The sequence below is a fragment of the Delphinapterus leucas genome, chromosome 6 (assembly GCF_059928025.1).
Source record: "Delphinapterus leucas isolate spDelLeu-1000000601 "Yukka" chromosome 6, BTC_Dleu_Yukka2, whole genome shotgun sequence".
Classification (NCBI taxonomy): Eukaryota; Metazoa; Chordata; class Mammalia; order Artiodactyla; family Monodontidae; genus Delphinapterus; species Delphinapterus leucas.
The window spans coordinates 42,720,338-42,747,845 of NC_143134.1; the positions used below are offsets into that span (position 1 = coordinate 42,720,338).

Genomic DNA, 27,508 nt, shown 5'->3' on the forward strand with positions numbered 1-27,508 from the left:
TTATTTACTATTTTCATTACTACTTTTAATCCTTCAGTGAATCATTGAACCATTTTTATTACTTTGAGATATAATTAAAGCGTACAACTTAATAAATGTAAACAGCACTGAGAAGATATGAAGATGCATTAATTGAGATGAACAAAACCTGATCATTAGTATGAACACGTAGATACAGTTTTTGTAGAATCTTTACAACCTTTAAAATCATAATGTTCAGGCTTCCCTGGTGGCGCAGTGGTTGAGAGTCTGCCTGCTGATGCAGGGGACATGGGTTCGTGCCCCGGTCCGGGAAGATCCCACATGCCGCAGAACGGCTGGGCCCGTGAGCCATGGCCGCTGAGCCTGCGTGTCCGGAGCCTGTGCTCTGCAATGGGAGAGGCCACAACAGTGAGAGGCCTGCGTACTGCAAAAAAAAAAAAAAAAAAATCATAATGTTCAATAAGACTACTGGAAGATTTTCGGGGAAATGATTCTGCTTTCCAAATTAGTGAAGGTATATGTTCCACACTTTGAAAATCACTGAGTTGGAGGACCAGAAGGCGCTACTGCTACTGTGGCTAAACACTTGGCTGCAAGTGTTAGATGTCCTCAGAATGTTGCTGTGTGTTGTTTTACAATAACCCTGTTCCCCTGAGAAATGAAGATTAATTCTTCATTTGGGATTTGTTTTGCTTGGATTTAAAGTGGGTAAAATTTTTATGGTACTTTAATTTACAAATTTTTAAAAATCTAGTTACAAAATATTTACTGTCCTTCTCATTTTTCGTTGGTTCTTCATACTCTTTAACTGATCATAAACCCTTGAGCTATAGGTTTATTTATTTAAATAGAAAAAAAATGTTTTACTACTAGATGGGGATAGGAGGCAATGAAGGAAGCCAGGAGGAAGGGGATCTGAAGTACTCCATCTTGGGCACATGTAAGTATCTTCTCCAATCCTGTAGGCATTTTAGTGCCTACTATTTCCTCTTTTTCTTCCTTTCCTCCTCCTCCCATAAGTACAAAGAAAATGATGAGGAATTCTCAATTTGCAAACTTAACATATAAGATACTTTTTAAAAATCATGGTTATATTTGCATTTTCATGTCCAGTGCCTGTCTTTCAGGCCCAGACTTTTTTTTTCCTTCCCAGTTCTACTTCTGCATGTACTGATTAATTACATTGACAGCAGTCTTATGATTAACTAATTCTCTAATTAAGGCATGTTTAGGGAATTTGGAATCATGTTTTCTTTCTCTTTCCTGGTATTGTAGTCTTGTGTTACCTTTCTCCCTGTTATCTGGAGTAAAAAACCTTATCTTTGATTCATTCTTCATATTTAATCAGTGTTCTGAAACTTGGTCATTCTTTGGTGAGAAATAGCCTTCTTTGTTTCCTGCATTGCTATGTTCAGGTCCAGGTTCCTGTATGCTGAGGCTACAGTGGTTTAGCCAGACCCATTGATTCTAAGTTCTCATTCTTCTAATATGACAGTTTATTTCTTTAAAATTACTCTTATCAGTGTTCCTCTTTCATCTATCCTGAATCCATAATTTTTAGGGAGTGTCTGGAACCTAATTTTACCCTACCTAAGCAATCTTATTTTCTACTATTCTCCAGCATAGAGAAGGGGAATTCTAATTTATTGTGTGTAACTCTTGTGCCAGGTAGGCACTGTGCTAGGTACTTGACATATATTATAGCTTAAAATTTTCAAAACTACACTGCAAGGTTGATATTTGTTTCCTTTTTATTTATGAAGAAACTGAGATTCACAGAAGTTACATAACTTGCCCCAGATCACAGCTAGAATGGGTGGAATAGAAATTTAAATTATCCACCTGTGTGATCTTCCAAAGCCTGGGTTTTTTCCACATCTCTCTTGTATTGCATAGAATTTATCTTTTATCATGTATCCCATAATATATATATTCTTAATATCACACTTTTTGGTCACGTGACTCTTTCCTCCTAAAATTCTTCCATTCATTTTGCTACCTATCCAAATTATATCTCTCCTTTAAGGACCAACTTAGTTTCTTTTCTGTATGCTTCTTTGAATTCTGTTTCTTGTTTACCTATTTTCTGTCAACTTTTGTAGCACTTTTAATATCTTACTCTATTTTCTGTATGTCATGTGTGTTAGTTTTTTATTCCCAACTGGAGTAGAAATTCTTTGAGGGCAAAAGCCAAATTTTTGCTGCTACTTTAAAGGACTAGAGGCAAAGCACATAGAGGGTTCTCTGTGAATCCTTATAGGCTAAACGATCATATGGTGACATTTGGGAAGTTTTTCCTAGTTTTCAGAGTTAAACTGAAATTTAAATCATTTTTGCCTAATTGTGTTTCCTTGTATATTAGTTTTTGTTAATAATTAAAAGGTAAATGTAAGCTTTAAACTGCTGTATTTAGAATCAAATGCTGGGGAGAGCCATATTTTTCACTTTTAAAAGGTCCGTTTCATTCAGTTTTTATCATTTTCTTAGAATCAGCTGTCTTAATACCTAAGTTACTTGAGATAGTTTGAAAAAAAAATAATCGCATCTTGCAAGACTCCCAACTTTGTCTCCTCTTCTGCCCACTAATTTATTTTTGGAATATCAGTCAGAATATGTGCCATATTGGAAATAATCTTAAATGTGTTTTCTGTAAATGTTAAATGTCATTAATATGGATTAAAAGCTTAGTGGTAAATTTAACCAACTTTTCTCAGAATAAACTTAAGTAGTTTTGTTACTTTTTCTATGTTGGAATGACTGCTATGCTCTAATTATATTGAAGTATTTTGTACTCAGATTGCTTTGAGTTTAGGTAGAGAAATTGATGTAAACTTCCTTTTTTGTGTAACACTAACATGAATCCACTTCCTTTTTACCTTTTAACTGTATATTGTTTTTAAATATACGTTTATATAATAAAGTATTTAAAAGGTTAACCTTTTAAAAAAGGCTACTTTTTCCTGATTGTTACTAATTTGGATTGAATTAATTCTTCAGTTCTTTTCAGTTACTCCATAGAAAAAGTATGTACAGTTTACTTGGGGCTTAACCAGAATTTCGAGTGCTACATGCCCTTATTTACCATTTTAATTCTAACTGTTTTTCTCTGAGTTAGATTAATTTTTTTCTGTGATAAACCTATTTTTTCCTCCTCTTTTTGTTGTCTTAGTATAGGATTGGATGAAATGCTTTGATTAGAAGTAAAAGATTTATTAGTTCATGGTGTCCAGTGTTAACATTTTTCTACTTTTTAAGGTGTCCCTTTGAAACAGATGACTTCTTTTTGGAATTGGTTTCTATTTTAGTTTAGTTTTTTTTTTAAATCGTTAAACAACAGAAACAATTCTGAATAACTTTGGCAAAAAATAATTTGACAAAAGGATACTGAGTGATTCACAGATTTGAATTAAAAACTAAACAATGAGACCTTGGGAAAGATGGAAATAAAGGGATTCTGGGGTGCTCAGAGGCATGAACTAGTACACTCACTTTTAGAGGCTATCATCAGCTGATTGAACCCCACTTACTTTGTGTTCTCAAATTTTAGTTCCTAGGAGAGCAAAAAAGAGTTAGGTCCTTTGCTCCCATCCTGTTGTTGGTGATACCATACACATATTTGTGTGGGTGTGGTAGTGGGTGGTATATAAAATTAGGTGATTGGCTGTCTTGCTAGAATCCTAGGACACTGGATTGAATTGTAGTTATTCAAAGGAATAAAGGAAGGGATTATGGACAGACAAAAACAAGCGATGCCTACTAAATTTATGCTTTTATTATACAGTATGCATAGGTCAACACATACATGTAAACAAATCCAGGATGTTTACATGTGGCAGCTATCCTATTCAGCTGCAGATATACCTTATCCCCAAAGGTAGACAACCCAAAGCCCCATCCAACCACTGTACCAATTCTGTTTGGCAATTAGGAAAAGTAATTCTTAGAGAGTAATTTGATTGGAGGGTGGCAGAAGCTAGATGATAAGAAGTTAAGGTGAGATTGAGTGGCGAGAAAGAGGAACCAAAAGATACAGATCACAAAGAATCATTTTATTATAGTGTTAGAGGAGTTTAAAGGTAGGGAAGTCATACAAAAGGAATAAAAAGATAGCAGTAAAAAGATGCACTACAATTTTTCTGTAACATCAGGCATATACCAGGACAATTGGTCCCTTATTTAAAGGTTCTATACCTGTGAATTAGTCTGTATTAAGTAAATGGTATGTTTTATAATGCTTACTGAGTTTTCAATATTCTTATATTTTTGAGTAATAATCACTGTTATATTTTCTATGTCCAAAACTAGATACCATCTTTAACATCTATTACGTGTCAGTTCCTTTGTGAGATTTTGTTTTGTTACAGTAAAAAGATTATGTATTATACAACAGATAATTGACAATGAGAAAATAAAAATATCAAAATAGTAAGTTTTTGCTTTGGTATCTTCTATAAAACACAGAGTTCTCTACTTTGGCATGGGTAGATAACTTTGGAGAACCCAGACTGTTTATTAAAGTATTTGTTTTCTTATCCTGTATATATTGTCGTGTTGTATAATGCTATTATCCGTTTATCATTAAACTTTCTTTTTATTTTTAGCTGACATCTGAAATGTTTGAAGCAGATCTTGAGAAGGCATTGTTGCTAAGTAAATTAGAATATGAAGAACACAAAAAGGTATTTACACATTTATGGATTTAGATGTTTTAGGTTTAAGTGGTCAAAAGTTAGAACCGCCCTTCCTGAATTTTGTATAAAAGTTCTTTAAAGTTTGTCCTAAAAATTTATCCTTGTAACAAAGTAATTAACATAAAGTTTTCATGAGATTTCTCCTCAAGTTCTTAGAGATAACAGAAACACAAGCACTAAGCTTTGTCCGGTGATTTGGAATGTTCAGTTAAGAAATTTCTCCAACCAAGATGAAGGGGAGAGAGGAAATGAGGCTAATAGCAGATGATTTATTTTAACTTACTTTAAATGAACATAGAAAATAGTTAAATTTTAAAAATTTACGTAACTGTGAGTACAGGGGCATCCATTAAGAGACCCGCTGCTAGAGATACACTGCTAATTAACTGAAGTAAATAGAAGGACATTTCTGATAATTTGGCCTTGTGAATTCAGCATTTATCACTAAGCTTTGATATTGGGCTGTGTGTTGAAATGCATTCTGCAGCTTGTAACTGTAGGGACATTTGCGCAAAAAGTAGTGTTTGTTTCCATTTTCTATGTTTAAATTGAGCATTTATATCATCTCCATATTATTTAACATTTTAGTCCTTTATATATATTGGGAATTTTTTTTGGTCTGTAAAGTTTATTCAACTTGTGATTACTCAGTGGTTGATCATAAATGGCCTCTGGTCATGCTTAAGGGCCTTTATACTATGTCATTGTACACTAGCTTCTTCGCTCAAGGGGAAGGGAGGAGAGGAATTAACATTTACATTAGATGAGTTTGCTATTTATTTATAGCTCAAGGGAAGAGGATGAAGATTGCTGTTAGACTGGACTTGGTACACTATATGTGTTAGTTTCATTTTCCATGTCCCTATTCCTTTTATCCAGAATTATCAAGAATAACTGTAATCCTTGTTGTTACGTGTGTAAACGGACAAAGATAAAGACGTGGTCCAAGCTGTTGAGTTCAGTGGAAGGAGACACACCCATAATTGTAGTGTATTGAGAGATTTTATGTTTTCAGTGCAGTGGGAATTCAGGAAGATAGAAGAATTTTCTGTGCTTTTGATGGGGGTGGGTTTTAGGAAAGGATTCTTTCTTTTTATTTGATAAATTTGAATGTTACAATTTATAAATTTAAGGTGTACAGTGTGTTACTTTGATACATTTATATATTGTAATATGATTGCCAGTGAAGCAATATTCATCATATTACAGCATTGTAGTATAGTATTATTGACTATATTCATTATATTGTACATTGGATCTCTATGGTTTATTTATTACTCATTATAAGTTTGTATACTTAAAGCACCATACCCCCATCCCCATCCCCTGGTAACCACCATTTTACACATTTTATTTTAACAGGTTTGACTTTTTTTCTTTTTTTAAAGATTCCACATATAAGTGATATCATACAGTACTTGTCTTCCTCTCTCTGACTTATCTCACTTAGCATAATGTGCTCAAGGTCTATCCATGTTGTCACAAATGGCAGGATATCTTAGGAAAGCGTTTTTAAAGTGGAGTCTTACTCAATGTATTAGAAGTTCAGCAGTAGGCAAGAGAAAGTAGGCATTCTCAGGGAAGGAGTAACAAGTACATAAGACATGTACACATGAAAGAGTAGCGTTTTGAAAAACTATAATTTACGGACCTAGAGTTGCTGGAGATACTGCTACCAGAATAGAATATAAAGAACCTCATGTACAGGCTAAGGAGGTTGAGTTTTATACATTTGTTGGCAGAGAGCTATTGAATATTTTTTTTTTTTTTTTTTTTTGCTATTGAATATTTTTAACTTTCAGATTGATTTCAGGTTTTCATTTTAGAAACTTATGCCATAACAGTGTAGAAGATGAATGGAGGGGCTAAAATTAGAGAGTGTTGCAGTGTCAAGCTAGAGAAGATAGGGGAAGTGACAGAAGGTATGAATAAACAAGAATAGATTTAAGAGATCTTTAGGAGATAAACTCAACAAGACCTAGGGGCTAATTTGCATATGAAGTGTATAGGAAGAATAAGCAAGGATGACTGAGGTTTCTAGCCTAGACAGTTGTGTAGATGATGGTGGCATTAAGCAAGGTACTTACTAGAAGATCAAGCAGGGAAGGCAGGGTGAACATATTTAGTTTGCAGATGTTTATTGAACATTGTTTGAGTTGTCTGTACATACACAAGTTATCAGGTAGAACTTTAAATTTTGAGTTTGAGGAACAACAGGTATAAAGCATAAGAAGAATGGGTTAAGTATGGAATAATGGTAAACAGCGGCTGCATTTTTAAGAATATAGTTGGGGAAAGAGAAACTAGTGAAGGAGACTTAAGAATAGTCAGAAGTGTATTGAGAAAACCAAGAGATGCTTGAAAACATAATGTCTTTGGGTTTGGCATTGAAGAGAAGGTTGACTTTAATTTTAGTGTCAGAGACTAGCAGAATCCAGATTTCAGTGTGGTTAAGAAAAGAAATTGACTGTAGATTATTGTGTTAAGTTTGGTCCTGAAATGAAGAAGAAGAGGGTGGCAACTAGGAGTTACAGACCAAGGAATAGCTTTTTATTTTTATTTTAGTGTTTAAGAGGGAAGAGATTGAGTGTATAAATAAACAGGTGTCTTTTTATACGGTTTGGCTAGCCTATGTTTTTATTTTCTTATTTGCCTCTTATCTTTAAAAAATAAAACTTTAAGAAACATATTGCCCATTGGTTAGTTGATTTTACTAGTGTTAAACCAAGCTTAATTATTGTTGGTAATTTTTTTTAGGAATATGAAAATGCTGAAAATGCATCAGCTCAGTCAAGGGTTATGAATAAAAAAGACAAAAGAAAGACTCATCAGGGAAAAGACAAACCTCTCCCAATATCACTAAAAAAGTTTCAATCTGAAGGTAATATATGTATGAAATCTATTACACTAGAGAAGCTATTCTTAGTCCTTGTATAATTTTATTTTAAGTACCTCTCTAATTTTTAAAATAAGTAAAGCTTGTTTTATTAATATGTTACTTAGAATGTAAAAAACGTAAACCTGCTTGAAAATAAACTATTTCGGGGTTAAAGTAATTTAAAATCAGTCATTAAAACCTCATAAAATTTCAATAAGAATTTGTCTTTATGTAGTTCTGAATTTGTTCCTTTTCTAAAACTCACTGAAAATAAAAATTGATATTTGTAGTTTTTGAGTCATCTTCAAACATATTGTCCTTATACATAAATTGATTTGGCTTACACTAGACCAGGAATAGTATTTTCAGATTTCATCCATTATTGGTCAACCTCTTCAAGTTATCTGGAACTATATCTTAGAAAATTAAAATGTAAATTTTTAGAATGAGACTTATTACCAGAAATCTCTTTATAATAACATTTGTATTGGTTTTATTGAACAAAGAAGACAGAAGGAAATTACACCATCCACTGAACTTTTGAAGACAGAGCACAAAGCACATTATTTTTGAATTGGGAAATGGTGAAAACTCTAAGTCTGTGCTGTATAATATGGTAACTACTATTCATGTGTGGCAATTTAAAGATAAGTTAATTAAAATGAACTAAAATTTAAAATTCCTTAGTTGCATTAGCCACATTTGGTGCTCAGTAGCCACATGTAACTAGTAGCTTCAATGTTAGACAGCACAGGTATAGAACATTACTGTCATCACAGAAAATTTTAATGAAGAGTGCTGTGCTTATACCAATCAGAATAGTTGCTAACCGGATAAACATCAAGGTCCTACGGTATAGCGCAAGGAACTGTATTCAAAAAGAAAAAGGAATAGTTGCTGACCAAATGAACACCTGTTTCTTCATTGACCAAGAAGTCAGTTTGACTCATGAATTTAAGCTTAATACGTTGGGCATTTGTTCCATGAGGATTAATAAGACCATAGCAATAATCTTAAAAAAAAACAAAACCCCAAAATACTTTGTTTTCAGAAACAAGCCTACCTGTGAAGTTAGGAATAAATTTAGAGGATCGTATTGTTTTCATTTAAGGATGAGGAAACTTTTCCCTATAGTCTGCTTCTCTAAGTTGCTTTGTTTCGGGGTTAAAAAGAACAGATATATGTTAAATTTCCAACTCTAGTAAGAAAGCTTTTAATATAAGAATTATGTCATTAAAAACTAGGCAGAGACATGAAAAGAATGCTTTTTAAAACTTCTTTATTTTTCATATGTTTAAGTACTATGTAAATTTATTAGATGCATTGAGAAAGACATTAGTATGATACTGTTAAAGGGAAGCTGTACAACTATTTCAAAACATGATTAACACAGTCATAGTACTTCCCTGGGTTTCGGGCATCACATTGTATATTAAGTAGAAGGTGCTAGAAGAATGACTGGATAACCCACCAGGATTTGGTAGTTTGACCTGAAACATGTGATTTTGACATTTACTGGGTTTATGGACTCTATTCTGATCAACAGATGCTTTAGAGAACTGGACCAGCTTTTAGATTCTCAAATAGATTTCTCATAAGAAGCTATACTATTAAATTATTTTTAGTCCTTGAGAATGGAAAATTTCTGCTGTGCACGAGAAGCATTGTTAAATATTAGATATCCCGATCATCTCCAATTTAAGAACACTTGCTACCTATTTGTACTTTAGTTCAACCTTATATCTGTGTGGATTCCCTATGTCTTCCTTGTAATCACTTCCCAGAAATACTGTTGTTACTAAGCCAATGATTTGTTTAATTTGGATATAGTTATGCCATCTTTTTTGTATTCATTTATAAACATACATTAATTCTTAGGATTTTTTTCACAGTATTATCAAATCACTATGATATGTATTTTTAAAATTTAAAAAAAACTAGGTAATAGTTTTGAAGGACACAAATTACTATTCTACCTTTTATTCCACAAAGGCAGTGATCTGTACAGTTTTTACAGTGACACAAATTACTATTCTACCTTTTATTCCACAAAGGCAGTGATCTGTACAGTTTTTACAGTAACAGTACCTTGTGATTGATTTTAGACATACTTACCTCCCTGCAAGTTCTCCCCCCCCAAAATTATGTGAAACCACAAATCTAAAATATATGGGATTCAAATGTTTAAAATTTAATAATACCCCTTGGTATGGGTGGCATTTACTGGGATAGAAGTCTTTTAAGCTGAGCAAATTAGTAATTATATGGTAAATTTTAACATCATATCCCTAGAAAAGTAAATTCTGATGTGAGTCCCAGACAACCCCCAAATGTCTTCTGTAACTCTTACTATAATTTTGAAATTCTTTTCAATAACTTTGTTTAAATATTTTTTACATACTGAAATATTTTATATGTTTATGTCCTTCAGTAAAGTCTCACCATTTTTTTTTCATTTACAGATCACATTAGTAAAAAGACTGAGGTAAGTAGTATTATAACCATCTTTATTCTAGAAAACACTTGATGGTTTGTTTTTTAATTTATTTATTTTTGGCTGCGTTGGGTCTTCGCTGCTGCGCGCGGGCTTTCTCTAGTTGCGGTGAGCGGAGGCTACTCTTCGTTCCAGTGTGCGGGCTTCTCATTGTGGTGGCTTATCTTGTTGCAGAGCACGGGCTGTAGGCGCACGGGCTTCAGTAGTTGTGGCTTGCGGGCTCTAGAGCGCAGGCTCAGTAGTTGTGGCGCACGGGCTTAGTTGCTCCGCGGCATGTGGGATCTTCCCAGACCAGGGCTCGAACCCGTGTTCCTTGCGTTGGCAGGCGAATTCTTAACCACTGTGCCACCAGGGAAGCCCACTTGATGGTTTTAAGAATGATACTTTAGTGTTTAGCAGTAAGTCTGTTTTGAGACATAGCTATTTAACCCATTAGCTTGTCATGAATGAACTCAATCCTGTCTCTGGCAATTAAAAGGATATAAAGTACATTACAGTAGAATAAAAATACTATTTGCATGCAGTATAATATCGTTTGACTTTAGCATCCTAATTGTTGTGTGTCCGAAGGTTACCACATGTAAGCTTAAAATTTTAGGGAAAAGTGGTGTAACACTTCAATCTTTACTAAAAAACATCCTGAAACCATGACTCAAGATATTTTGGAATTATGGAAATTGTGAGGTAAGCTGTGATTTTATAGTTTATATCTGTGGATAAGATAACCTGATCGTATACTTCTCTTACCATTCACCATTAGAGGGTAGTGCAGCCTACACATAATTTCCTAGTGTTATTGGTTACTTTTTTTCTTTTAAGACTCTAATACAGCCTCTATAAACCTTTTAGAACTGGAAGATACTACTATAAAATATCTTCTAATATTGAGGAAGGTACTAATGTTAGAGTTCTTTTGACTTCTTTAGGTAATAATTGAAAGTTTTATTATTCTTCTGTTACATATTATTCTTGTTAGTAATTCCATTAATTGATTTTTTTTAATGGTCAGATGTTCCTTGATTTCACTTTAGAATGCATACATGGTTTTGAGCATTTTTTATTGTTGTTTTAGGTGTTTTCTTGACAGGTCAGGGAAATGAAATCCACCTCTAAGAAAACCACATCTAAATAACTCTTTGACTATATTAATAATATAGTCCTCAACTGTGCACACAAGCACAAAATTGATTTGTTGTTAGACAGATGATAGAAATTCTTTTAAAGTTATTTACAAACCACTGTCACTGTTTTTAGATTAAAATTTAAATGACTGCAAATATAGACTGAGTATTATATGTTTGAAAGTGGAAAACATGTACTTTTGGACTGATTTCAATTTTTTTTTACCCATTGATTTATTTGGAAGATAGTTTTATGCAAATGAGAAAGCAGGTACAAATGGTACACACTGTTCTTGATACTACCAGCAACTGGTAGTGGAGGGAAAAATAATTTTTATAAACTATTCATGCTTGCTTTTTCTTCTTCACTGATTTGAAAGAAAAAACTGCAGACTGACAGGATCTCATCTATTTAATATATTTAACCCAAGTCGTATTTAAACAAGCATAGGTATGTGACATAGCATATGTTTTGTCTCTCATTATAGTTTTAGAGCTGTTTTCTATTATCAAATAATTTGATGTGTAATAAAGTTCACTTTGAGTAATCCTGATGATTAAGACATTTTAAACATTTGTAAATGCATTCTAATTATAATTTATTTCCTACATAACTATTTTAAGAAATTGGTCAAAAGAATATGTAATTCACATTATCCTATGACACTTGTTAAAAATATACCAAAGTTATGTTGTATTTCTGTTAGAATTATTACCTATTTTCTCGGGACTTGGATATTTAAATGTGCAATGGTTATGCCATTGTTCTAGGAATTTAGAAAAACTTTTTTCTGGAGAGTTAAAAAAATAAGTCTGAAAAAAATTCTCATTTCAACTCTAAAATGAGATATGTTTTCTACTCCTAAAAATGTACTAAGTTTTGTTACCTTGTATGCTCAATAATTGACTTAATTCTTTCCATATTTAATATGTCACTTATGCCAAGAGATTTTTTCCCATGGGTAAAATTCCTAACCTCTGTCGAGAGCAATATGCATGGTATCTTAGCCATCCCCTTTTAAGTCAGGAGTTTACTGGGTAAAATTCAAAAAAGAAGAGATGTTTACTTTATTGCTTGGTGAGGATGAGTACTTAAACTGCCTGTATATTTCTGTAGCTGCTAGCTAAACGTGTTCTCAGGTTAATTTTGTCATTCCCCCTTTTCTTTCTCCATCCATCTTGGTTATATGTTATTAATCTCAGTGTTTTCTTTTCAGTCCCAGTTCTTTTTAATCTCTCTCACCCTAAAACAATTGGAATAAAAATGACACTTGTAGGAGTAGAAGGTGGGAACAATTAAATTTTCTTTGTTAGATGTCCAGGAGATGTTACACTGTTAAATCAGTACCCTCCCCATTATTTGCTGCAATAGTCAAGAAGATCCCAAGAGAATTCTAGACAAGCAGAGTGAATAATAGACTAGGTGCTCTTAAAAACCTCAACTAATCATGCCTTTAAGGAACATTACTTGATCCTTAACGTTTTTTTGTTTTTAATTTTAACTTGTTGCCTTTTTAAATGTCAGTGCTTCTGGATAGAGTATCACGTAGCTACTCCTTTCTCTTTAGCCCCACTTTTATCAGGCCTTCCCAACTCCAGTCCTTCTAATGCCACTGAATAACTTTAAAAATTTTAGTGATCATCATATGTCTTGCAGTCTAAAAGGTCAAATCTTCAATAAGCCTAAATAGACTACCTCTAGAAGAGAATGCAAGAAGTTGTAACAGTGGTTGCCAAAGGGTGGGGAAGAAGGGGTTCCTGGGACAGGGATAGGAGAAAGGCTTACTTTTCACAATATAAGCTGTTGAATTTTCTATCTAGTCTATGTACTACCTATTAAAATTTTATATTAAGAAAAAGCACTGGGTGAGAGAAAGAACCGGGGAAAAAACCCCAGTCCTATGTGGCTCCACAGCCTATTTCTTTTTTATTGCACTGTGCTTTCAGCATGTCTGCCTTGGATATATGAGCTTGTATAAATAATTTATTCATTTTAGATCCTAATTATATTAGCTAAAAAGTAAGATGTGGGATCTGTTGATTTCTAAAATTATGATAAATGGTCAGTGTGTGACTGAAATTATTATATGCTAAAAAATGAACCCAGTAGTTAATACTACCAAAACACAGAATAGCAATAATAGATCATTAAATTCTAAAAACAAATAAATTCTCCTGAGTTTTAAAAAAAATCTCACCTAAAATCTGACTTTACCTAAGCAATTCAACCTATATCCTACCCCTCTCAATGTCCTGAATCCATTTTTCTTCCCATGCCTTCCCTTATTCATGTTTATTATATTTGTTAGCTCTCTTGGTTATAAGTAACAGAAGCTGAACTCAGTTGAGCATAAGCAAGAAAGGAGACACTTATTTGGTTCATATAGCCAAACCATGGAAGAATAGGGAAAGAACTGGCCTTATAGTTACTGGAGCCATGGATTTTATATAGCCTTAGGATAGTTCATTTTTCTCCCAAGTCTCAGTTGCCATTTATGGCCTCACCTCATGGCAGTTCACATGGTTACTGGGGGACCTCAGGGTTACATCTTTGTAGGATTTCCTATAAACTATTAATTAGCTCTTGAGGCTTGATAGAGTGAAGTTCAGGTGTTTTTTGTTGTTGTTTGTTTGTTTTTTGGAGAAGAAGGGAGCAAAAGTATTTCCTGGGTGGTGTGTCACACATCCTGTCATCTCGGCATCAGGGGGCATAGAATATCTGGTTATTATGTTAAAATTGATCAGTGGTTCTATCATTCTCCAATAAAAGGAAGCACAATTTCTTGGAGAAATGGCTCTGCTTCTAGGGCTGCAACAGGGTATATATAAGATGAGCCTGGAGCATCTTGTAGTGCCAGAAAATAAGGAAGTGCTCAAAAAACAAAAGGATAGGCTTGGGGCATATCAGAGGGACATAGGAACCAACCTGAAATACTTTGCAATGGCCAGAGCTGGGACAATATGAGAAACAAAATATAATATAAATATATTTATACAAAATATTATACAAAATATAATATAAATAAGTTATTTGAATAAATGAGAGACAAGAGACAAATCTCCCATACAGAAAATTTGCAGTAACTTATATGATTTATTCCCCCTCCAGGAGAGGGAGCTTAACTCCTTCCACTCCCCTTAAGTGTGGCCTGTATTTAGTAACTTGTTTCCAAAGATAGAGTACAGAAAGGGAGGGAAAATAACTACACTGGAGAAACCTGGCAAACACAGCCTTCACCAGGTGATCAATGTTATATTATTAGTGATAAATCATGTTGATAGCATGTACCCTTGATACGATGTGAAGAGAATGGCCTGTTCCTCTGAAAACACATGTCTAATCATGAGAAAAACATCAAACAAACCCATATCAAGGGATGTTCTACAAAATACCTGACCAGTATACCAGTATGACTTGAAAATATCAAGGTCATCTAAAACAAAGTCTGAGAAAATGTCATGGATCAGAGAAGGCTAAGGAGACAGGGTAACTAAATGTACTATATCCTGGATGGGATCTTGGAACAGAAAAAAGACATTAGAGAAGAACTGCTTCTAGGGAAATCCAGATAAAGTGTGGAGTCTAATTATAGTAATATACCAATGTTGGTTCCTTAGTTGTAACAAATGTACCATAATAATGTAAGAAGTTATCAACAGGGGAAACTGGGTGAGAGAGATATATGGAAACTTTGTACTATGTGAAACTTTTCTGTAAATCTAAGACTATTCTGCAATTACAAGTTTATTTTAAAAATTGATTAGTGGGTTCAGGTTTGTGAGCCAAATATAAAGTTTCCCATCATACTTTCACGTGATGCTTTTAGTAGCTGTTAATGATTATTTGCTTGATCCGTTATTTCTTTAGAGCTTGTTCTTCATTAAATTTATTACTTCAGGAATACATGCATACAGTAATAATTGAATGGTAGAGTTTATGAAACCAGTAGTATCCCAGCTATTGTCATTCTCTTACTACATTTTAAAGTCCTTCTCATATTTCAAGATTGACTCTGTGTCAAGCCATGCAAGAGTATTTAGAGTTCTTCTGAACGTGCTGTATTTTTTCATACTACCTTGCCTCCCATGTATTCTTCCCTTCCATCTTTCTCAGTGGTGTCTTGTCCGTGGATAGTTGTTAGTTCTTGTGAGGGGGAGTGAAATCAGGAACAACCTATGTCAGCATGTTGGTGATGTCACACCCTTTCCATCTTTTTTTATTTGGCTGACTGTGTGTCAGAGAGTCACTTTTTCCTGGAAGGGTTCACTAATCATGGTCTTATTTAGATGCCCAAACATCCTGTGTATTCTTAATATCACTCAACACCCTGTTTTATCATTGTTTTGTTTCTTCACTGGAATTTGAGTTCTTGGAAGTCTGCGACCATATCTTACTGCTTTAATTTCTTTGGTAGTCCTAACTCCTTTCACATAATAGGTAATGTAAATGAATGTTGGTTGATGAGTGAATGTTCTGCTTTCTTTCTAAAACTTTCTCTAGCCTTTTTTGGTCTGCTTCTTCTGTGTATTTTTATCACACTATAACAGAAGCATATAGGTTTTAATTCCTCTGCCAGTTCAAGCACATTGTTAGGGCCTTCATGGAGTTCTGCATTAAGAAGAATTTTAAGACTGCATCCTTGCTCAGCAAGAAAAAGTGCCACACTATCAGTTAATTATGTTTGCCATTTATAAAAGAGGAAGAAGTGACTGCATGCTTTACAGGTATTTGCCATCCCTGACGTGTATAGAAGAGTGCTTAATTGTGTTTATTATTATATCGTGTGTTGGTTTTTGTCTTTCGTGGTAAATTGTGAGTTCCGTGAGAGTAGCTGATATGTAGCATAGTACTAATTGCATAGTAAGGGTTTAACAAATAATTATTTCAAGTCAAATTCAAGACTTGAGTTCATCAGGGTCTGTTCTAGGGGAGAGAAGAAAGTAGACTTATCCTATATATACTGTCATCTTTAATACTATGCTTATATAAAGAACACCATTATTTTGATTTCCTCTTGGAATAAATTCAAAGCACTCAAGTGTGGCAAAAGAGGAATAACATACAGATGGAACATTTTGAAGTTTACATGTTACTGTATATTAAAGTATCTTAAAACTATTTGGGGTTTTTTTTTCTTTGTTTTTTTTAACTGTAAAGCTGGGAAGCTATTCTTCTAAGAGTTGGCATGGAACCCTTAGAAATATGAAAATAATTGTTAATCAGTGCATTTATACTTGTCAGTTTACTCCATAAATGATGTGTTCTTCAGATAGGAAACAGGTACTCAGTGGGAAGCTAGGTTTGTTTATTAATTGAAGTATAATTTGCACACAATAATATGTACCAGTCTTAAGTGTGCCGTTTGATGAGGTTTGACACATACATAAAGTTATATGACATACATTTCTATCAAGATAAAGAACATTTTCATTACATTACAAAAAATTCCCTTCTGCCCCATCGCAGTCATTCTCTCATGCCCTCCCCTGTCCCCCACAGGCAACCACTTTTGTGATTTCTACCATCATAGATTAGTCTTGCCTCTTTATTTAAAATAAAGCATACAGTATGTTATTCTTTGGTCTGGCTCTTACCCTCAGTTTGAAGATTCATCCTTGTTGTTGTGTAGGAGTAGCTTTTTCCTTTTCATTGTTAAATTATATTCTGTGGTGCAAATGTATCACAATGTGTTTGTTTATTCATCCTGTTGATGAACATTTGGTTTGTTTCCATTTTTTGACAGTTATGAATAAGGCTGCTATGACATTTTAAAAAACAGCTTTATCAAGGTATAATTTACGGATACTATAAAAGCTATCCATTTTAAGTGTACTAGCCAGTGGATTTTAGTATATTTACAGAGTTGTACAGCCATTACCATAATTTAATTTTGGATTATTTCCATCATCCCCAAAAGAAACCTCGTGCCCATTACCTATACCCCTTTTGCCCTATCCTCCCCTCTCCCCTGGCCTAGGCAACCACTAATCTATGTTCTGTTTTTATATATTTGCCTATTCTGGACATTTTATATGAATGGAATCATAAAATATGTAGTCTTTTTTGACTTCTTACACTTAGCATGATGGTTTTTAAGTTCATCCATGTTGTAGCATGTATCAGGACATGCTACAGTTCCTTTTTATTGTTAATAGCATTCCATTGTATTTAATTTTATTTCTGTATTCATCAGTTGGACATTTGGGTTGTTTCCACTTTTTGGTTATTGTGAATAATGCTGCTATGAACATTTGTGTACAAGTTCTTTTATGAACATGTGTTCAGTTTCTCTTAGGTAAAAACCTAAGAATGCAATTGCTGTGTCGTGGGGTAGATGTAACTGTAAGAAACTACTAAAGAGTTTTCCAAAATGGTTGTACCATTTTACACTTGTGGAAGTATAGGTGGGAGTTTGTGAAAGAAAGAAAGTTATTTTCGCATTCCTTGCAGGGAGGCTGACAAAAGGCTTTTTATGATGCTAGTCTTAGTTCCTTGCACTAAACTTTAAATGAAAAAACATTTTCAATAATTATTTGTATTCCTCTATGCCAGTAACAGCAGAAAGTGTAATTTAAAAGCAAAATGTGGGACTTCCCTGGTGGTCCAGTGGTTAAGACTCTGCGCTCCCACTGCAGGGGGCCTGGGGTGAATCCCTGGTCAGGAAACTAGATACCGCATGCTGCAACTAAGATCCTTCATGGGGCAACGAAGATCCCATGTGCCGCAACTAAGACCCAGTGCAGCAAAATAAATACTTTTTTTAAAAAGCAAAATGCTTTTTACAATAATAGATTATAATAATACTTAGAAATAAATCTAATAAAAGATCTGTGAGACCTATATTGGGAAAATTATAAAACTTTATTGAAAGATAGTAAAGACTTAAATGGAGACACATACCATATTCATGGATTGACAGACTTATTATAGGGGTCACTTTTCCTCAAGTTAATCTATAAAATCAGTGTAATCCCAATCGAAATCACAATTTAGTTTTTAAAATAAAAATGAAATCACTTCTAAAAGTTAATGTGAAAGTGCAAAGGACCAAAAATAGCCAAAATGCTCTTGAGGAAGAAAAAGATAGGAGGACTTGAGCTATCACATATCCAAGATTTTTTTTTATGAAACTAATAATTAATACTGTAAGGATTTGGCACAGTGATAGACAAATAGACCATTAGAACAAAATGGCCCATAAACAGACCAACCATGTATGTACCCTTGATTTATAACAGAATGATGTGGAGTATTACTGGGAAAAGGATGTACTTTTTAGAATAAGTGGGTTTTGGGGGCCAGCTGAATATATTTATGGAAAAAAGGGATTGGATTATTACTTCACATCATACACAAAAATTCATCCACAGTGGATCAAAGACCTAAAAGTCAAAGGCAGTGTTCTTTTAGGTACAAATATAAGAAGAATATGTTTATGATTTTAGGGTAAGGAAGACACAAAACCCACTAGATTTAAATCAAGGACTTCTTTTCATCAAAGTAAATTAGAAAAGTGAAAGGATGATCTCCAGAGTAGGAAAAGATTTTTTTCCAAAGAAGAATTCAATTGAAGAATGGGTGGAAAAACAAGTACACACAAAAGAGGATATTTACATGTCCTTAAAAACATACAAAAAGATGTTCACCCTCTTTTGTGATCAGGGAAATGCAAATTAAAACCACAGTGAGAATATTATTTATCCTCCATGTTGGCAGATCAGAGTCTGATGATTTGAAGTGTTGCTGAGGATACAGCATAATGAATAGTACACTGCTTATGAAGAGGTAACCTGTTATAAACAGTTTGGTCCAACATAGTATTGGATGTCCTAGTCAGGGCAATTAGTCAAGAAGAAGAAATAAAAGGCATCCAGATTGGAAAGGAATTCATAAAACTGTCATTGTTTGCAGATGACATGATACTACAGTTGACCCTTGACCAATGCAGGGGTCAGGGGTGACAATCCTCCACTTAGTCAAAAATCCATGTATAATTTATAGTTGGCCCTCTGTATACACAGTTCCTCTATATTAGAGGTTCCTTTGTGTTTGGAGTTCCGCATTCACAGATTCAGCCAACAGTGAATCATGTAGTACTATAGTATCTACTATTGAAAAAAAATTCACGTATAAGTGGACCCATGTGATTCAAACTCGGATTGTTCAAGGGTCAACTGAAATATAGAAAACCATAAAGACTTCACCAAAAAACTGTTAGAACTAATAAATGAACTTTGCAGGGTACAAAACCAAGGTACAGAAATGTCTTTCATTTCTGTGCGCTAATAATGAGCTATCAGAAAAATTAAGAAAACAATCCCATTTGCAATTGTATCAGAAAAATAAAATACCTAGGAATAAATTTAACCAAGGAGGTGAAAGACCTGTACACTGAAAACTACAGGAGTACCCTAGGAGATACTGCTGGTTCAGTTCCAGACCACCACAATAAAGCAAATCCTGCAGTAAAATGAGTCACACGAATTTTTGGTTTCCCAGTGCATATAAATTATGTTTACACTATATTGTGGTCTGTTAAGTGTGCAATAGCATTATGTCTTTTAAAATGTTCATACATTAATTAAAAAATAATTTACTGATAGAAAGTGCTAACCATCATCTGACAATACAGGATTGCTATAAACTTTCAGTTTGTCAAAAACGCAGTATCTGTGAAGCACAATAAAGCAAAGCACAATAGAACAAGGTATACCTGTATTCTATTACACGGGTCCATTTATTCCTGTGCTAATATTGCAATGTGCTCATCACATCATAATGTCTTATATATGAAAGAGCAAGGAACAGTTGTTAGTCATTAGAAAAATCAAATTGGATTTCTACCTTCCATCATACATTAAAATCTGTTCCACACAGATTAAATACTTGTATATGAAATACAAATTATACCACCCTTAGAACTATAAAATATAGGGGAATATGTTTCTGACCTGGGGGTAGGGGAAAACTTAACAAAGACACTATAAAATGAAAGATTGTTAAATTGGATGCTGTTCAAAATAAGTAATTTATTTTCCACAAAAATACTAAAAAGAATTTAAAAGACAAGGCACAAATTGAGAGAAGCTATTTTCAAAACACGGAACTGATCTCTATTAGTGTCCAGATATATAACAACTGTCACATGGTTAAAAAAGAGATTGTTGTCTTGTTTTCTTACTGTCTCATAGGATAAAAATTTTTTAAAATATGTAAGAGACATCAGGCATTTTACAGAACAGGGAAAAATTAATAGCAAAAAACATGAAAAAAATGTCCAACTTTGCTACTGTTGGAGAAATGCACATTAAGACCACACTGAGATACCATTTTTTTCCTCACTAACAGGTAGGCAAAAATTATGAAGATTGGAAATATCGAGATTCACAGGGAGTTATGGATCAGTTTACAATGGTGGAAGTGTAAATTAGTACAAATATTTTGTATAAGTTTGGTGTTCTTGGAAAGTTGGATATACATTATAACCCTGGAGTCAATAAACTTCTGTAAAGGGACAGGTAGCAAATTTTTAGGCTTTGGGGCATATCAAATCTTTTTCACAACTACTGAACTCTGCTACTGTAGAGTTCATAGGCAATACATAAATGAGCGTGGATGTGTTCCAATAAAATTTTATTTACAGAAAACTACAACAGGCCCCTTTTGGGCCATAGTTTGCTGACCACTGATAAGACTTACCAGTTCTCATATAGGTATACATGCCCTAGAGAAACTTTCCCATGTGTCCTGGGAACTGTACTTGAATGCTTATGAATGTGTAATAGCCCAGCCAAAAAAAAAAAAAAAAAACACCATGGAAAGATCCAAATGTTAATCTACAGTAGAATGAATACATTTTAAATATAATCACACGATGGTTTATGCAGTAGTGAAAATGAATGTGTAGCTCTAGGTGACAAAATGGATGAATCCAAAAGAGAATGTTAAGTGAAAATGTCTTAGAACTATGTCGAAGTGATACCAATTTTATAAAATGTAAAATCAAGCAAAACTAAACACTCTTGCCAAAAATGTTTAAGCTGTACATAAATCAAGCCTGAAGATCTGACTTCCATTTTACAAGAACTATAGGGATTAGATGTACAAGTTAACTGATACCTAATGGAAGCAATTAGGCAAATCTAGAAGATGGACATTTTGTAGGACAACTGGTCTGGTCTCTTCAGCAAGAAAGTATTATGGAGAAGAAAAGGTGGACTGTGCAGAGGAGAGGTTCTGGATTAAAGGAGATTTAAGAATGACCAATGTAATATCTAGACCCAAGTTAGATTAGCAATAGTAGACATTTTTATACAGCTGAATAAATTTAAATATGAAGTAGGTATTAAGGAGTATTTTTGTTAGGTGTGATGACATTATGGTTAAATTAGAAAATTTATTTTTTGTAGCTAGCTGCATGTGAATTTTAAGATGAAATGTCGTGATGTCAATACTTTAAAATACCTAAGCAAAAAAGGGGGTGGGATAAATTGTTAAGGAAGATCTTAACAATTGTTAAAACTAGGTGTAGAGTATATGGGTGAAAAATTTCATAATAAAAAGTAAAACAAGCAAAATGAAAATATATTCTTTCCTGTTACATCTATAAGACAACAATAAAAGATGGAAATGATAAACACTAAATTTGTTACTCTTTTGGAGGGCACATGGTATGGGTAATAGTCTAGTTTTTAAGTAAAATAGTGGAATCATGGGTGTCCTTTTTTTAAAAAAAAAGCTTTACTGAGTTATAATTTACATACTATAAGATTCACCCATCGTTAAGTATATAACTCAATAATTTATAATAAATTTAAAGAACTGTGCAACCATAACTGTAGTCTAAATTTAGAACATTTCTATCATCCCTCAGAATTCCCTTATATCCATATGTAGTCAATTTCTACTCCACCTTCAGCCCCTGGCAACTGCTGATCTACTTTGTGTCCCTATAGATTTGCCTATTCTGGTATCTAATGTGAATGGACTCATACAACATGTATTCTTTCATATCTGGCTTTTACTCAGCATAATGTTTTTGAGGTTTGTCTGTGTTATAGGATGTGTCAGTAATTCACCTCACTTTATTGTTGAATAGCGTTCCATTGTATACATGTTATTTATTCCCCAGTTGATGGACATTTGCTATCAACGTTTGATACATGTCTTTGGGTGGAGGTGTTTTCATTTCTCTTAGGTGGATACTTAGGAGTGAAATTGCTGGGTTGTATGGTAATTTATGTTTAACTTTTATTTAAGTGTCTTTTCAAGCTGTTTTCCAAAGTGGCTGTACTATTTATCATTCCCAACAATATATATGAGGGTTCTTCCAGTTTCTCCACATCCCTGTCAACACTTGATACTGTCTCTTGTTTTTTTGTTGTTGTTTGTTTTGTTTTTGTTTTTGTTTTTGCAGTACGCGGGCCTCTCAACTGTTGTGGCCTCTCCCGCTGCGGAGCACAGGCTCCGCGGCCATGGCTCACGGGCCTAGCAGCTCCGCGGCATGTGGGATCTTCCCGGACCGGGGCATGAACCCGTGTCCCCTGCATCGGCAGGCGGACTCTCAACCACTGAGCCACCAGGGAAGCCCTGTCTCTTGTTTTGATTATAGCCACACTAGTGGCTATGTGAGTGGCTGTCTCACTTTAACTTGCAATTCCGTAATGACTAGAGATTTTGAACATCTTTTCATTTACTCATCAGCTATTCTTACATCTTATTTGGGGAAATGTCTATTCATACCTTCTGCCCATTTTTAAAAAATTTATTTTTTGTCTGTGTTGGGTCTTCGTTTCTGTGCAAGGGCTTTCTCTAGTTGTGGCAAGCGGGGGCCACTCTTCATCGCGGTGCATGGGACTCTCACTGTTGCAGCCTCTCCTGTTGCAGAGCACAGGCTCCAGATGCGCAGGCTCAGTAGTTGTGGCTCACAGGCCTAGTTGCTCCGTGGCATGTGGGATCTTCCCAGACCAGGGCTCAAACCCGTGTCCCCTGCATCGGCAGGCAGATTCTCAACCACTGCGCCACCAGGGAAGCCCCCTTCTGCCCATTTTTATGTGTGTTGTCTTATTATTATTTTGTAAAATTCTGGATACAGGACCTCTATCAAATATATGACTTGCAAATATTCTCTCCCAGACTGTGACTTGCCTTCTTACTTTCTTAATGGTGTCTTTTGAAACAGAAAAATTTTTAATGTTGATGAAGTCTAGTTTATCAATTTTTTCTTTTATGGGTCATGATTTTGGTTAATAAGTCTTTGCCTAACCCAAGGCCACAGCGATTTATTCCAGAAGTTTTATGGTTTTAATTCTTCTTTTAAAGTCTATGATCCATTTTTTTCTTTTTTTCATTGTGGTAAAATGCACATAAAATTTACCATTTTAACCATTTTTAAGTGTACACTTCAGCAGTATTAAGTACATTCACATTGTGCTGCCATCACCACCGTTCATCCCAATAACTCTTTTCACCTTGTGAAAGTGAAAATCTGTACCTATTAAACAATAACTCATTCTCCCCTCTGCCCCAACCCCTGAAAATCATCATTCTTCTACTTTCTATGCCTTTGAGTACTTTTAAGTACCTAATATAAGTGGAATCATACATAAATATTTGTCTTATTGCAACTGACTTATTTCACTTACCATAATGTCCTTAAGTTTCATATGTGTTACAGCATATTGCAGAATTTCCTTTGTTTTTAAGGCTAATAGTCCATTTTTTGTATATACCACATTTTGCTTATTCATTCATCCGTTGTTGGTCACTTCGGTTGCTTCCATGTTTTAGCTGTTGGGAATAATGCTGTGAACGTGGGTGTACAGATACCTCTTTGATACCCTGCTTTCAGTTCCTTTGGGAATATACCCAGAAGTAGAATTGCTGGATCATATGGTAATTCTATTTAAATTTTTTGAGGTACCCCATACTATTTTATACAGCAGCTATACCATTTTACATTCCCACCAACAGTGTGCAAGGGTTCCAGTTTTTCCACATCCTTGCAAACACTTGTTCTATTTTTTTTTTTTTTTTTACAGTACCAATCCTAAAGGGTCTGAGGTAGCATCTCATTGTGATTTGATTTGCATTTCCCTAATGATTAGTGATGTTGATCATCTTTTCATGTGCTTATTGGCCATTCGTATATCTTCTTTGGAGAACTGTCTCTTCAAGTCCTTTGTCCATTTTTTAATTTGGTTGGTTGTTGTTACTGAGTTTTAGAAATCTCTATATATTCTGGATATTAATCCCTTATCAGATATATGATTCAAAGATATATTTTTCCCATTCTGTGGGTTGACTTGGTCACAGTGTATAATTTTTTCAGTATGCTGCTGAATCCTGTTTCCTAGTATTTTGTTGAGGATTTTTGCATTGATATTCATAAGGGATATTAGTCCATAGTTTTCTTGTAGTGTCTTTGTCTAGCTTGGATATCAAGGTTATGCTGGCCTCATAAAGTGAGTTAGGAAGTGTTTCTCCTCTCCAGTTTTTTAGAAGAGTTTGAGAAGGATTTATTTTAGTTCTTTAAATGTTTGGTAGGATTCACCAGTGACACCATCAGGTCCAGGGCTTTTTTTTGCTGTGAGATTTTTCATTACTGATTCAATCTCCATACTAGTTTTAGGTCTATTTAGATTTTCTGTTATTTGTGATTTAGTCTTGGTAGGTTTTGTGTTTCTAGGAACTTGTCTATTTCATCTAGGTTATCCAATTTATTTGGTGTATACCTGTTTATAATACTCTTATAATGCTCACTTCTGTAGAATCAGTAGTAATGTCCCCATTTTCATTTATTTTTTAAAAATTTATTTATTTATTTATTTTTGGCTGTGTTGGGTCTTCGTTTCTGTGTGAGGGCTTTCTCTAGTTGCAGCGAGTGGAGGCCACTCTTCATCACAGTGCGCAGGCCTCTCACTATCGCGGCCTCTCTTGTTGTGGAGCACTGGCTCCAGACACGCAGGCTCAGTAGTTGTGGCTCACGGGCCCAACTGCTCTGCGGCATGTGGGATCTTCCCAGACCAGGGCTCGAAACCTTGTCCCCTGCATTGGCAGGCAGATTCTCAACCACTGCGCCACCAGGGAAGCCCCCCATTTTCATTTCTGATTTTAGTAATTCGAGTCTTCTTTCTTTTTTTCATAGCTCTTCTGGATGAAGATTTGTCAATTTTTAAAAATCTTTTTGAAGAGCCAACTTTTGGTTTCATTGATTTTTCTCTATTATTATTATTATTATTTTTGCAGTACACGGGCCTCTCACTGTTGTGGCCTCTCCCATTGTGGAGCACAGGCTCCGCGGCCATGGCTCATGGGCCTAGCTGCTCTGCGGCATGTGGGATCTTCCCGGACTGGGTCACGAACCTGTGTCCCCTGTATCTGCAGGCGGACTCTCAACTACTGCACCACCAGGGAAGCCTGATTTTTCTCTATTATTTTTCTGTTCTCTGCTTTATCTCTATCATTTCCTTCTTTCTGCTAGGTTTTTTTTTTTTAATCCTACAGCTTGGCTTGGGTTGTTATTCTTTTTAAATTTATTTATTTATTTATTTATGGCTGTGTTGGGTCTTCGTTTCTGTGCGAGGGCTTTCTCTAGTTGCGGCAAGCGGGGGCCACTCTTCATCGCGGTGCGTGGGCCTCTCACTATCGCGGCCTCTCTTGTTGCGGAGCACAGGCTCCAGACGCGCAGGCTCAGCAGTTGTGGCTCACGGGCCTAGTTCCTCTGTGGCATGTGGGATCCTCCCAGACCAGGGCTCGAACCCGTGTCCCCTGCATTAGCAGGCAGATTCTCAACCACTGCGCCACCAGGGAAGCCCCCTTCTGCTAGGTTTGAATTTAGTTTGTTCTTTTTCTAGTTCCTTAAGTTGTAAAGTTAAGTTCTTGATTTGAGATCTTTCTTGTTTTTTAAGGTAAGCGTTTATAGCTATAAATTTCTCCTCTAGCACCGTTTTCACTGTGTCCCGTAAGTTTTGGTATGTTGTGTTTTGGTTTTCACTTGTCTCTATGTGATTGTCCTTGTGGTTTCTTCCTTGATCCTTTGGTTGGATAAAATTGTGTTGTTTAATTTCCACATTTTGTGAACTTTCCACTTTTCTCTGTGTTGTTGATTTCTAACTTCATCCGACTGTGGTCAGAAAAAATACTTTGTATGATATCTGTCTTTTAAAATCTGTGGAGACTTAATTTGCAGCCTAATGTGGGCTATCCTGGAAAATATGTGTGCACTTAGGATGAGTATACTGTTGTTGGTTAGAGTGTTCTGCATGTATCTGTCAGATCGAATTGGTTTATTGTGTTAAGTCCTCTATTTCCTTACCTATGTCTGGTTGTTCTGTTCATTATTGTGAGTGGTGTATTGAAATCCCAAACTGTTATTGGAGAACTGTCTATTTCTCCCTTCAAACCTGTCAGGTTTTGCTTAATATATTTTTAGGGTCTGTAGTTAGGTGTGTAAATGTTTATAATTATATTTTCTTGCCGTACTACACCTTTTATTAATATATCCTGTCCTTCTTTATCTCTTGAAACTTTTTTTGATGTAAAGTCTGTTTTGTCTGATATTAGTATAGCCACTCTTGCTCTCTTTTGGTTATTATTTTCACATAGTATAATTTTTCATCCCTCACTTTCAACCTGTTTGTGTCTTTGGATCTCAAGTGAGTCCCTTGGAGAGAGCATATATTTGGATCATGAATCTTTATACATTCTACCAATCTCTGTCTTTTGATTGGAGAGCTTATTCATTTTCATTTGATGTAATTACTGATAAGGAGGTACTTATTTTTTTTTTAGTTAATTAACCTAAAATATTATATTAGTTTCTCAGATTTAACGTAGTGATTTGATATTTTTATGCATTGTGAAATGATCACTGCAATAAAACCAGTTACATCCATTATCACACAAAGTTGTTTTTACAGTATTTTAAAAATTTTTATTTATTTATTTATTTTTGGCTGCATTGGGTCTTCGTTGTTGTGCGTGGGCTTTCTCTAGTTGCAGCGAGTGGGGGCTACTCTTCATTGCGGTGTGTGGGCTTCTTGTTGCAGTGGCTTCTCTTGTTGCAGAGCACAGGCTCTAGGCATGTGGGCTTCAGTAGTTGTGGCACGTGGGCTCAGTAGTTGTGGCTCGTGGGCTCTAGAGCGCAGGCTCAGAAATTGTGGGGCATGGGCTTAGTTGCTCTGTGGCATGTGGGATCTTCCTGGACCAGGGTTCGAACCCATGTCCCCTGCCTTGGGAGGCGGATTCTTAACCGCTCTGCCACCAGGGAAGTCCCCTGTTTTTACAGCATTATTATTATTTTTGGCGGTACGTGGGCCTCTTACTTTTGTGGTCTCTCCC

The 27,508-nt window shown here is 34.9% G+C and overlaps 1 protein-coding gene across 9 annotated transcripts in view; it reads left to right on the top strand.

Moving 5' to 3' along the window:
- The window catches only part of GKAP1 (G kinase anchoring protein 1), an 82,058-nt gene that overhangs the window by 16,928 nt on the left and 37,622 nt on the right, over positions 1-27,508 (top strand). For 8 of the 9 annotated variants that reach the window (XR_016393531.1, XM_089913068.1, XM_089913067.1 and 5 more), the window contains 3 exons: positions 4,584-4,661; positions 7,431-7,554; positions 10,014-10,036. The exons of the other annotated variant lie outside the window; for it this stretch is intronic. Coding sequence is in view for 7 of the 8 variants with exons in the window: in XM_089913068.1 (XP_089769194.1) it covers positions 4,584-4,661; positions 7,431-7,554; positions 10,014-10,036 (225 nt within the window). In the remaining variant the exon portion in view is untranslated. The remainder of the gene's footprint in view (positions 1-4,583; positions 4,662-7,430; positions 7,555-10,013; positions 10,037-27,508) is intronic. 9 annotated transcript variants of the gene reach the window in all.